Below are 14,034 nucleotides of genomic sequence, written 5' to 3' on the forward strand. Positions count from 1 at the left end.
TATTAATACAGAAAATTATCACAAAGTAGTTAATGAAGTACTTACACACAACATTGACTTCAACTTCAGCAGTGTCAGAGCCATATTTGTTGACAGCTGTTATTTTATAAATGCCACTGTCCTTTCGATCAGGTTCATCATTAAAGAACTTGGAATTATATGGCACATTTTCTATTCTACGAGTACTTGTTTGTTGAATTGACTTGTCATTCAGTGTCCATGTGACATCTGGTGGAGGTTCTCCAATAATCTTCACATCAAACAGTATTGGCTCACCTTGACGGACGGTGATGTTGCGTAAATTACGTCTGTCAATTTTCGGTGCCACTGAAATTATAAGTGAGTCATTTAATTGACAAAAACAATAACGTAAAGAGCAGTATATAAGAGAATTTTCTTCTCAAACACAATTTACTTGACATACAGTACTTGCAACTGGAGAATTCCCATTCACATAATTCCTGTCTGGTCTACAGAGCATGTACAAACCACTTATATAAATGATTGGCAACTAAACAGATTCACAAACTTGTATACTCTCATCTGATTTCTATGTAATGCAACTATCATATTAACTACTATCTAAGTGAGTGTGTGGTGATGGCAAATAGTGTATTACTTTTACACAGAGCTGATGGAATTTCAGTTTTGCAAAATAAATTTGGATTGATGCACATGTAAATATGTAAGGCATCTGAGACATGCATATAGTGAATTTTTTTGTGGTAGCTTAAACTGCTTGCTGGGTTGCAAATAGCACTGCATGACAAAGTTTTGATATCAAGGATACTTACAAAAGTAACTTTCTCCAGTTCAATAAAGTATTCTTAAAGTGTTTTTCCGTAATTTTATAACTCTCCTGAGTCTCACACATGTCTATCAGAATTATAACAACATGAACGTATCATAGGAAATGAATGAATCTTATGGGAAAAGTGGACTGTATGAACAAATAATTAGATATTTAGAGTGTAAAATGGCACCTGAGATTTACAGCATGCTCTACTACAGTTTGGCATGGAGTACAGAGAATATAGTAATAATAAGCTGACATGTTGATGTTGATCGCAGATAGTATTGCAGGTGTATATTTGACTATTTGGAGAAAGTATATTAAAATTGTTTGTGACCCAGACTGAAACACATATACTTAAAAAATCCACTGAATCATTTTTTGGGATGTTTATTGGTAAATTAAACAATCATGTGAATCCGAGCAAGCAATAAATTTTCCCGCAGAAGGGACTGTGCATAAATAAAGTCAGTGTGTCCTTTCTTTCAGGAGTGCTAGTTCTGCAAGGTTCGCAGGAGAGCTTCTGTAAAGTTTGGAAGGTAGAAGACGAGGTACTGGCAGAAGTAAAGCTGTGAGGACGGGGCGTGAGTTGAGCTTGGATAGCTCAGTTGGTAGAGCACTTGCCCGCGAAAGGCAAAGGTCCCGAGTTCGAGTCTCGGCCCGGCACACAGTTTTAATCTGCCAGGAAGTTTCAGAGTCAGTGTGTGCCAAGCAAGCCAACTGCAGAGTCTTAATAATAGCCGGCCGAAGTGGCCGTGCGGTTAAAGGCGCTGCAGTCTGGAACCGCAAGACCGCTACGGTCGCAGGTTCGAATCCTGCCTCGGGCATGGATGTTTGTGATGTCCTTAGGTTAGTTAGGTTTAACTAGTTCTAAGTTCTAGGGGACTAATGACCTCAGCAGTTGAGTCCCATAGTGCTCAGAGCCATTTGAACCATTTTTCTTAATAATAACAAGTGACGTTTCTGTGAGAAGCAGAATCATCATAATATGATACTGCTACTAATATAGGGAATAATATCATGATGGTAATAAGCATGCATTAGTAGCGGAACTAAGGAACCCCCAAAGTTTAAAACATAGCTAGTTTCACATATCAGTGCTTCAGTTAATGAGCTACATACACGTAATCCAGGATTCAAAAGAGGGCTTGAAATATATGTAAATTTTCTTCATTGTTCTCAAACTTGATGATGTTACTCTACCTTGCTTGTTAACGCAAAAAGACATTGCAAGCATGATTTAGTGAGAACTTGTAGGTGGATTTACTGACACAAGGATTAAAATTAAAAAAAAAGGAAAGGAAAAAGACAAAAGCACTGAAATCTGTCTGGAACGAAGAGACAAAACCTTATACTGACCTAAAGTCCAAACTTGGAGTATAGACTCACTTTTACCTTTCCACTTTCAATAAATAGCTATCCAAATGTGGGTAGCAGTGTTTGGCTGCCAGGAATCTGTATTCAGTATTTAGTCATATGATAACTTAAATTTTTGAATTGCAACTGAACATTAAAACTACTTCAAGTTCTACCATTCACTTGAAAGTATTTTATATGGATCAGTTATGTTCCAACCTTCTCTTGCTCCACAAAAGATGGGTTGCCAATAGCTTAATACGGGCAGAAACAGGTATTTAAAGGCTTCTTTAATGGTGTTCATGTGATTATGTAAAATTTAAAATATGTTTGATATACCAAAACATATAAATGAAATATGGAATATATTACTAAAATCCTCCCATATTTATATAAGTGCCAATATCCCATACTTCCAATTCCTCATAAAAGAAAACATGGTCAGTGTTAGGCCATAACATAAAGCATTCTTTATTTAAATCACAAAGTGATCTAATTTCGACCATAAGTCATTTTCAACCAGCTTGATATCACTTACTTCTGCAGGCACTTCTTACTGAACTGTATTCAGTGTATGTATATGGTTCAATAAGAAGTTTCTGGAAAAGAAGGTTATACCAGGTGCTTGAAACTGACTTATGGTCAAAATCAGATAATCACATGGTTTCTCACAGAAACAAAAAGAAATTAGGTTCCAGTTCTGATACAATTTTAGAACATGGAGAAAGGTGAAATAAGCCCACCCGGCTAGCCACAAGGTCTAACGCGCTGCTTCCCGAGTGGGAAGGAATGCCGGTCCCTGGTACAAATCTGTGCAGCTGATTTGTGTTGAGGTCTGGTGTGCTGGCCAGCCTGTGGATGGTTTTTAAGGCGATTTTCCATCTTCCTTGGCAAATGCGGGCTGGTTCTCCTTATTCCGCCTCAGTTACACTATGTCGGCAATTGCTGCGCAAACACTGTCACCACATTTGGGGTTACCCTTGTCTGGTATGAGATGTTACCAGGGGGGGTCCACTGTGGGCCAAACCGTACAATAACCGTGGGTTCGGTGTGGGGCAGCGGTGGGGTGGGTGGACTGCTGCGGCCTGTTGTGGGGTTGTAAACAATGTGGTCATGGCAGGACAAAAAAAGTCTCTACATCATTTCTAGGTCCCTGGTTTAATAAACAATAAATACAAGGTGAAATAAAGTCAAAGTCTTGATAAATGAAATAATGATGATCAGATAAACTTACAGATGTTAATTTACTAAATAAATAAAACTTACATTTTCTAGGCTTGGCAACAACAGGCTTACTAGCCTGACTAGGAGCACTGGGTCCTGCTGCATTCACTGCTTTCACTCTGAATTCATACTCAACACCTTCTTCTAAGTTATCAGCAGTGCCCTTGCATTCAGGACCTTTGACCTCCCCGGCCTTTGTCCAGCGTGGTGAGCCTTTCTCTCTCTTCTCAATAATGTAGCCTGTGATTGGAGACCCACCATCTGAGGTTGGTGGGGTCCATCTCAGGTCTACATGATCTTTGTCCCAGTCAATGGGTTCTGGCGCTCCTGGTGCATCGGGTTCATCTGACATTTGGAACAAAATAAATTACTTCTGGATTCCATTTGTAACATACATAATAAGAGTTTTAATAAAGTGAATAAATAATATGAGCCAAATTTTTTCCTCTATGACTGTATTACTGCTAACCATGGAAATTGTAGCAATTCAAACTTTCATTTACTTTGAATTACAAATAATTATGAACAACCAACTTTTATTTGCTTTGAATTGCATATAATTATGAGCAGATTAAAATTTAATAATTATCAAGAAGATGTTTCATAGTGTAAAAGTGTCATCAAGTGCATATTTTATACATTTCTCACCATATGGATTCTTGGCAACAATAGCCTGGTCAGCCTCTAATGGTTCTGATTCACCTTCTGCATTCACAGCCATGACACGGAATTTATATTCTTGCCCAGGCACCAGATTTGCCACTTCCATATTTGGTTCTTTGGATCTGCCCACAGGAACCCAACGACCTGAAATTTCATATTATTTCTTTGTAGCACCTAAAAACTCAAGTTCTGAAATAGGAGAGCGTTCATAAAATTCTATATTCGTGTAGAGGATGAGAAAGTGAAAATGGTAGAAATTAGTTACTTACATATAGAAAATGTAAGTTTCCAAAGGATATTTCAAAATGGCAGAGAACTGTGAGCTGGAGGAAGGCCCAGAAAAAGATATAAAAGTGTTAACAATGAAAGAAAAAAGAAATGTGACATCAGGATATGGTTCTGTGTTCCAATAACACAGACAACAATAGTAGCAAGGGGCCTACGAATTTCCATTCATCAAACAAACACCTACATATACATCTAAATCCATACTCTGAAATGCATGGTGAAGTCCATGGCAGATGGTATGTCCCACTGCACCATTATTAGGGTTTTTTTCCTGTTCCATTCTTGTATGGAGCATGGGAACAATGATTGTTTAAATGTCTCCAGGTTTGCTGTAATTAATTCCATCTTGTCCTCATGATCCCTAAGGGAGGTATACACAGGGGGTTGTAGCATATTCCCAGAGTCATCATTGCAAGCTGGTTCTTGGAATTTTCTCAGTAGGCTTCCTCATGATAGTTTATATCTGTCTTCAAGAGTCTGCCAATTCCGTTTCTTCAGCATCTCTATCACACTCTTCCATGGGTCAAACAACCTTGTGACCATTTCTGCCAATGTTCTATGTATATGTTCAATATCGTCTGTTAGTCCTACTTGGTACGAGCCCCATACACTTGAACAGTATTCTAGGTTGAGTCACACGATTGATTTGTAGACTGATTACATTTTCCCAATATTCTATCAATAAACCAAAGTCTGCCACCTGCTTTACCCACAACTGAGTCAACACGATCATTCCATATCATATCCCTATGCAGTGTTACATCTAATCATGTCCCTACTAAATGTTACATTGAGGTATTTGTATGAGTTGCCTGATGCCAGTTATGACTCACTGATGTTATAGTCATAGGACACAGTATTACTTTTTTTTCCCATTTTGCGAATTGCAAAATTTTACATTTCTGAACATTTAAAGCAAGTTGCCAATCTTTCCATCACTTTGATAGCTTATCAAGATATGACTCAATATTGATGTAGTTTCTTTCAGACAGTACTGTAATATAGATAACTGCTTCGTCTACAAAAAGTCTGAGGTTATTATTAATAATGTCCATGAGGCCGCTAATATACAACACGAACAGCAAGAGTCCCAACACACTTCCCTGGGGTACACCCAAAGTTTTTTCTTCATCTTCCTGAAGTTTCTTCTTCATCTCCCCAGACAACTTGCTTCCTCCTTACAAAAAAATCTTCAAACCAGTCACAAATTTGCTTGATACCTCATACTGAGAAATACTGCATCCTCCTGACTGCCTTGATAAAAGGCTTTCAGCATGTCATGTGAGAAAAGTGCAAGTTGGGTTTCACATGATTGATGTTTTCAGAATCCATATTGATTGGCATGAAGGGGGTCATTCTGTTCGAGATACCTCATTACATATGAGCTCAGATTTGTTCTAAGACTTTACAATAAATCAGTGTCATGGACACTGGATGGCATTTTTGTGGATCACTTCTACTACCCTTCTTGTAGATGGGTGTGAGATGTGGTTTCTTCCAACTACTAGGCACTGTTTTTTGTTTGAGGGATCTATGATAGATTATAGTTAAAAGAGGGTCTAATTCAACCACAAACTCATCACAGACTCTGATGTGGATTCCATCGGGCCCTGGGGCTTTGTTCAGTTTTAACAATTTCAGCTGTTTCTCAATGCCACTGTCATTAATATCTATTTCACTCATCTTTTCAGTGGTACGAGAATTAAATTGGGACAATGTTTCTGAGTTTTACTTTGTAAAGGAACATTTGAAAACAGAGTTTAGCATTTCTGATTTACCTTTGCTACCCTAACTTTCAGTTCCTGTCTTATACATGAGTGATTTAATGCTTACTTTGGTGCCCTTAACAATCATTACATGCAACTTGAATATCCTCAGATTTTGTGAAAGATCATTCAACAATATTCTGATACAGTAATCACTGAATGCCTCAACCATTGCTCTATTGACTGCCAAATGCATTTCACTCACATCTCTCTACCTATAGTCCTATGCTTTATATTACACCTATTATGCAGTAGTCTCTGTTTCTTTAGAAATTTCTTTACAGTGATTTTATACCAGGGAGCGTCCCTCCCATCATGGACTTTTCTACTGGGCACATGTCTATCCACAGCATGGTCAACTATTCTTTTAAGCTTGAGCCATAGTGCCCCCCTAGATGCTTCTGTCCTGTGTTAACAGTTTCTATTTTGTCACTATGACATGACACTACTGATTTTTTAATTTACTTAATTTACTTACATATAAATCTTCCTATTTGGTGAAGTTTTCCTCTGTACTTTGATAATCATTGTTGATAGAACTGCTTACAGTTACTGATACCAGTTTTGATGTGGACTTCCTCCGCAGAGAACTCAAGTCTATTTGTTGTCATTAGATCTAATATACTTCCATTATGAGTAGGGTTCCAAACTATCTGTTCTAAGTTTTCCTAGATGATCTGCAGTAATGTTTCACAGGATATTTTGTCACACCCACTGCTAACAAATCTGTAGTCTCACCAACTGATTGTTGGATGATTTAAAGTCACTCTGATGGCTGGGGAACTTAGGCACTAGCAAACTGAGGTTTTCTCTAAAGATTTGTTTACATCAAGAGGCAAGTCTGGCAGTCGACAGAAGTGTCCTATTATAAGCTTATGCCCACCACTGATGCTGAGACTTTCCCAAACAGTCTCAGATGTAGCTTAAATTGCTATCTCATTGGAACTGAGTTTCTTGTCTAATGCAACAAATACACCACCTCCACTTCCCATTAGCCCATCCTTTCGATATATGCTTAACTTTTCCCCAAAATTCCCATTGTTATCAACTTCAGGTTTTAACGAGGTTTTTGCACCTAATATTATGTGAGCTACACTGCTTTTCAGGAGCATTTCAATCTCTTGCACTCAGTTGTTAATACTCATCACTTAACTATTAGGATTTTAACACTTTCACCTGTGTCGGCATTCCTTTGGACATTACACTAATACTTCCAGATCTCCTACAGCTGTTGTTATCTGGACAGGATGGAGTCACCTAGTCTAAAATATCATTGTGTGCACCCCACAAAGTCAGCTACCTGAGTAGCAACCATTGACGTGTACTGCACACCTGATCAGTTTGTTGAGACCCTATAGTTCTCAACCCTATGGTGCAAGTCCAGAAAATTGCATCCTAGCTTGTCACAGAACCTTTGAAGTCTCTGGTTCAATCCTTCCTTTAATCTAAGAAAAAGGGAGCGACAATCAGTACTGGCTACAATGCTACAAATTGTGAGCTTTGATGAAACTGAATGCACAAATTGGCCTTCTCAACCTTTTCTAACAGTCACTAGAATGATCCAAGTATGACCTTGGAGCCCAGATGACAGGCATTTGTATGAACATGCACCACAATCTGCAGTTGGTTGCACCCTTCCTCAATGGCTGCCAAAATAACCACTTAAACATGTTGAATCAGGCGCTCACACATACACACTGAGTGTGCCGGTAGTCCACCCTGCCTTTGCTGCCACTTCCGTAATGGGTATCAGCATTCACCATTCATTTGAACTGTTGAAAGTTAATAGACTACTACTCTCTTGTGTTTGCCTCTCCTTTACAGAGGACACAGCAGGTTTTCCAACAGGCAAAGCAAGTTCCACTGGCCCAGCTTCAGTTTCATAAAGTTTGACTGTGGTGTTCAGGACATACTGCAGTTCATTAGTACATAATCTGTAATTCCTGAGATATATAGGCACAAATATGGAGTATGCAATGTACTGAATGCATTGGCTTAATATATTTTTCATTCCAATTCTTCTCAAGTTTATAGTAAATGTACCTGTTTCAGTGTCCATTTTCTCAACAACATAATGCTCAATTGGAGATCCACCATCATCTTCTGGAGCATTCCATTTCAGATTGCATCCTTCTTTGTGAACATCTGAAATTTTGAGTGGTCCCACTGGCTTGCTTGGTTTGTCTGTATGCAAAAAAAGTAACACACAATAACATAGCTACAATTAAATTTCTAAAAATTTGGCATTAATCCTAAAACAAATACTGACAGTTTCTTTCTCTTACCGAGTACAGTAATCTCCACAGCAGCTTCATCCTTCCCAGAGTTATTTTCAGCCTTGATAAGATATGTTCCAGAGTGCTGTCTTGTGGCAGTCTGAATAAGTAATTTTGTTCTATATTCTTCACTTTCAATAGAAATATCATCTTTTGATTCAAGCCGTGCTTTATTGAGGAACCATGATTTAGATGGTGGTGGTTCGCCACTTATTTTTACATCAAAGCGAATCATCTGACCTGCTTTAATAACTGTATCCTTTAATGTGCTGCGGTCAATTCGTGGAGGAGCTGAAATAATTGAATGGAACATTAGCTTACAGTAGCCTAATTAATTCAGAAAACTTGCAAATCAGATAGTAATTTAGGAATTATACTATTTAAAGTTAAAGAACATGTTACAATTTAAATTGTGCTGACTTGTTAGAGTAAGAAGAAAGAAAGAAAGAAAGAATGAAAGAAATAAATTCATAAGGAGTGCCAAAATGGCTTGAGCAATCTTGCAATCTTCCTGTAATGAGAATTGCTCACTCCACATTGGCTCATGTATTTTGAAGGGCTTACAGTGAGATACTGAAAAATTGTGTGCTGACACAAAAAACAGACAAAACATATAAAAACTGCCACCTTCTTTATGAAACTAAACCACATGAAAAACAATATGGGAATTCGTATGCTGTCTACAAGACATGTGGAATTTTCTTTAAATGACAAAATGTCTCAAAAATCAAATTTCTTTTGTCAACAATCACGGTACTTCCTAAAGACAGTTTTATCACCAAAGTCTCTACTTTTTACTGAAGGAGCTCAGGTGTGATTCAGAACGCTTTCAATATGAGCTATTGAATGGTTTGAAATCACTTTGCAGGTACCATTCAAATGTTTATTGCTCAAATTTCTTAACTACATAAATCACAAATCTCCACTTTGTCTGTAATGAAGAAATGTGACACCATTTACACGTGTGCATTTTGACTACTTCGACAGTGAATTGCATTTCTCTCAGTAGGAAGTATATGTCCTGATGAGGAAGCTGTGCTTTGAAATGTACGCCATCGATAAATTTGGATGAAGCTGATCGAAAAAGAAAGCTGAGCATACTATGTTATTTGACATCCATGGTAACTAAAATGAAAATTGGAGATAAGAACACCATAAAATCAAGAACAAAATGAAACTTATTCAAGTATCATTAATGCTACCCACCTTTTATACATCAGCAATTGCACCTATGAATGCCTAGCCTTAACATACTGTGTTCATGACTATCACGATCAGTGTTAGTTACACTAATTCATAATGTTGTAGACTTACCAAATCTGTCCTTTGCAAGGACGGTGTCACTTGGCTCACTGGGTTTACTCTGACCACCTTTATTAACTGCTCGTACTCTGAACACGTATTTCATACCTTCCACCAAGTCTGGCACTTTTGCTTCACACTTGTTCCCAATAACTTCAACTGCTTTTTGCCATTTAGAGCTGTGGGTTCCCAGAAAATAAAATTGTATGACTTTTTACCATTCACGCTATTATTCAGGTCCAAAACATAATATTATGTAAAAAAGGTCAAGGTTACCATTTTATGACTATGAAAATGCTGCTTCATTAAAATCTAGAGGTAGCATATTTTTCACACAAGTAAGTCCTACCTGTATTGATCCTTCTTTTCAATAATGTATGATGTGATTGGAGCTCCTCCATCAGACTTTGGAGGTGCCCATTTAAGATCAGCTTGATGTTTATTCCAATCACGTACTTCTGGTTTACCTGGTTTGTCTGGTTCACCTGAGAAGATCAACACACCATAGCTTTAATCATAAGGTATTGTAACACCAGAATTAAGTTGAGGCAATTAATAACTATGACATTACAACCACATTTTCAATTATGATTATAACACTTAAGAAATTTTGATCAATGGCAATTTGCATGCAAGACAATTATAACACTTGTGTAGTTGCTTCTTTAAAGATTTATTCTTAGAAGCAACTGGAGAGCACATAATTCAGAAACAGTAGATTAGTTACATTAAATACAGGGAAGAGAAACATTTAGAAAAGTTTTATAAGGACTAATAATAATTTCTATCACTTACAGAACACTATGGAAGGCCAGATAATGTAAAAAACATAGTATTCTACAATAAAATATATTTACTATATGACAACTTAGTCAATAAATACTTACTGTATGGATTCTTGGCTAATGTTGGTACATCAGTTTCTAGTGGTTCAGATTCTCCTTCAGCATTGACAGCCTTGACTCTGAACTGGTATTCTTTTCCTTCATTTAGCCCAGAAACCTGCAAGAAATATAAATGTATAAATCGTGTGTCTTACATCACAAGTAAAAATGAGTAATATGCTGATTGGCACCAAACTAAATGTTTCTTAGTACCTTTCTTGCTGGCAAGTTTTTACATTTCATGTACATGGTAACAATCTTTGTAACATTTTTCTGTTAGGTGACACAAGTTTAAAAATGGTATTGTAAAAATCCTGGACATTATTACTGCCCTGCAGACACGTAGAGCTGCTTAACATATGATCTTAAATTATGACACATGTAATCACAATATGCTGACAAAAATTGTGAAAAATATTTGGACCAGTTAGATTCATGTATGGTTCTCTTCACCAGCATTCTACTTCTAATGAAACCTATGACTGCCTCTGAATTAACTAAGTTTCTGTGAGCATGTGAAATACAGTAACACAGACAGACTCAATCTTAGATTGTGTTTAAATGCTGGAAATAAACTGAAAAATAGATAAATGCACACAAAAATCAAAGTATCTCTACTTATTAAGTGTACATTCTTATTGAAAAGAAACATGTTTACACTTGTTACCTTTGTTAAAAAATCTTTCATTTTTTTACCTCAGCTTCAGGAGTCTTGCTTGTACCAACTGGTACCCAGCGTCCTGTTTCAGTATCCATACGTTCAATAACATAATGGTCAACTGGTTCACCACCATCATCTTCTGGTTTGTCCCACTTAAGCTTGCAGCCTTCTGCAGTAACATCTGATACTTTTAGTGGACCTTTGGGCTTACTAGGTTTACCTGCATGGAAATTATAACTTTTTTACTGTATGGAACAGATCTGGAATCACATTTCAATAACTTAAACTTGCACAAACATCACCAAACAGAATAAATAGTCTGCTAAATGTTATTTATATGACAAACATGTTTCTAGTAGGCATATACAAGATATTCTATCATATTAGGTTCTATGTCACATCATAGTCTAAGTGACTCATGCCTATACCTATGTACATGTTTTACTTCTGCACATGGTGACTGAGATTATCACTTGACCACAGAGGTCGCCATGTGAAATGCAAGAATATATTGAGTTAATTTATTAATATGTTATGTAAGTTCTTAAATATCTGATTCAATGTGAGACTTTCACAAGCAAATTCATTAATATAGCTAAATTATTGTTTTAGCTAAGAGTGTGTCTTTTCAAACATTGTAATCTTCCTTCACTGCCTGCAACCTTTGCAACACAATTTAGGGGCTATGTTAAAATTTCTTTCTAGGTTTTCTTTTATTTATTTTTATTGTATCCAGCCATATCTCCTGATCAATATAACAGTTGGCAATACAGTCACTTCCTGTGGGTTGCCTTGTTGCTGGACCCTTGATGATTTTCTTCCAGAGGTGCCAGCTCTCCACTAAGCTGCATGCACACCATCAGTAGTGGCACTGCAATCGTAGACCTATTCCTTCATTCATGGTCCCGTGATTACAAGTGCATATCTGTCACCAGCAGGCAGATGGGTTCTGCTCTTGGCTTATGCCAGCTGCACCCACAGCCCATCAATCAGAGACAACTCACACCCCACTCTGGGCTTAATGCTGGCTGCATCCCAGGGCCCATCAGTCAGAGCTGCATCATACCTCACTGGCCCAGCCGTGACTGTCAGTAGAGAGCTGCCTCTCATTGGACCCAATGCTTGCTGCTGCCAGCTCATCAGTTTCACTGATGCTGCCTCTCTTTCGAGGTGCAACTGTGCCCTAGCCGCAGCAAGCATCATGCCAGACACCAGGTGCACCTGTGCTCCTGGACACCAGCTGCGACCATGCCATAGCACTACACTGGATTCTTGCAAGGCTTACACTGGCTGGTCAACACCCAGCCTGCCAAATCCAGAGGAGCATTCTCTGTTGTATTGTTAGATGTCATACAAGGTGCGGCTAGAAAAAAACCGGACTGATGCTGGAAAAAAACATTTATTTACAATTATTTACAATTTCATGTTATCTCCTTCAATGTACTCTCCTCCTCGGTCTCTACACCGCTCCATACGAATTTTCCACTGTTCATAGCAATGCTGCAGATCATTTTCGGTAGGTCCATACATTACTTCCGTCGCTTTTTCTTTTACTGCTTCAACAGTCTCAAATCTAGTTCCTTTCAAAGATGACTTGACTTTAGGGAAAAGAAAAAAGTCACAGGGGGCCAAATCAGGTGAGTAGGGTGGATGATCTAAGATGGGAATGTTGTGTTTTGCCAAAAACGTCTTCACTGACAACGCACTGTGAGCTGGGGCATTGTCTTGGTGAAGGATCCATGACTTTTTTCTCCACAAATCGTTCCGTTTTCTCCGTACTCGCTCACGTAGGGTAGCCAGGACGCTAATGTAGTAATGCTGATTCACTGTTTGTCCCTCTGGTACCCAATCAATGTGCACAATCCCTTTGATGTCAAAAAAAAAAAAACAATCATCATTGCCTTGAATTTCGATTTTGACATTCGTGCTTTTTTTTGTCGTGGAGAACCAGGAGTTTTCCAATGCATCGATTGGCGTTTAGTTTCGGGATCGTAAGTAAAAAACCACGATTCATCGCAAGTAATAACATTTTGTAAGAAGGTGGGATCACTTTCAATGTTTTCCAGGATGTCAGAACAAATCATTCTTCGGCGTTCCTTCTGTTCAATTGTGAGACACTTTGGAACCATTTTTGAACACACTTTGTTCATGTTGAAACTTTCATGAAGAATCTGCCTAACACTTCCCTTGTCAACTCCTGTTAACTCAGACACTGCTCTGATTGTTAAACGGCGATCTTATCAAACAAGTTTACCGATTTTTTCAATGTTTGCATCAGTTTTTGCTGGCAATGGTCTGCCAGTGCGAGTGTCATCACTGGTGTCTTCGCGGCCATCTTTAAATCATTTAAACCACTCAAACACTTGTGTTCGCGATAAACAATCATCGCCGTACACTTGTTGTAACATTACAAACGTTTCACTTGCAGATTTTCCTAGTTTGAAACAAAATTTGATGTTAACACGCTGTTCTTTCTGTACACTCAACATTTTCCGACGCACAGACAAAATGTCAACTACTTAAAACAGACGCCACGGGCAGACTGAGTGCAGGAGGCAGATGAAACTCAAGCAGTAGGCAGAGCGAGAGTCACGTGACAGGCCACGCGACTTTCAGCCTTATTGCATTCGTTTTATTGTTTCACCAGTACTAGTCCGGTTTTTTTCTAGCCTCACCTCGTATACTGTAACATCGCCTTGCTTGTGCAATCAATTATTGTAGATGCTACCTGAGAGCTGTGCAACGACACCAAATTTTATGTATTTATTTTTATTTCTGAGGATAAGAACTTGATTTCATTTTCTTGCTTGGGCATTGGCCA

General features: G+C 38.1%; 1 protein-coding gene across 29 annotated transcripts in view; it reads right to left on the reverse strand.

Annotated features, from left to right (window-relative positions):
• The window catches only part of LOC126248677 (twitchin), a 523,948-nt gene that overhangs the window by 171,057 nt on the left and 338,857 nt on the right, over window positions 1-14,034 (reverse strand). For all 29 annotated transcript variants that reach the window (XM_049949938.1, XM_049949935.1, XM_049949939.1 and 26 more), the window contains 9 exons: window positions 11,249-11,433; window positions 10,556-10,670; window positions 10,018-10,153; window positions 9,681-9,847; window positions 8,376-8,657; window positions 8,134-8,274; window positions 4,022-4,180; window positions 3,416-3,718; window positions 46-327 (listed from right to left, as the gene is read on the reverse strand). In XM_049949938.1, the coding sequence (XP_049805895.1) occupies window positions 46-327; window positions 3,416-3,718; window positions 4,022-4,180; window positions 8,134-8,274; window positions 8,376-8,657; window positions 9,681-9,847; window positions 10,018-10,153; window positions 10,556-10,670; window positions 11,249-11,433 (1,770 nt within the window). The remainder of the gene's footprint in view (window positions 1-45; window positions 328-3,415; window positions 3,719-4,021; window positions 4,181-8,133; window positions 8,275-8,375; window positions 8,658-9,680; window positions 9,848-10,017; window positions 10,154-10,555; window positions 10,671-11,248; window positions 11,434-14,034) is intronic.

The sequence above is a fragment of the Schistocerca nitens genome, chromosome 3 (genome assembly GCF_023898315.1).
Source record: "Schistocerca nitens isolate TAMUIC-IGC-003100 chromosome 3, iqSchNite1.1, whole genome shotgun sequence".
Classification (NCBI taxonomy): domain Eukaryota; kingdom Metazoa; phylum Arthropoda; class Insecta; order Orthoptera; family Acrididae; genus Schistocerca; species Schistocerca nitens.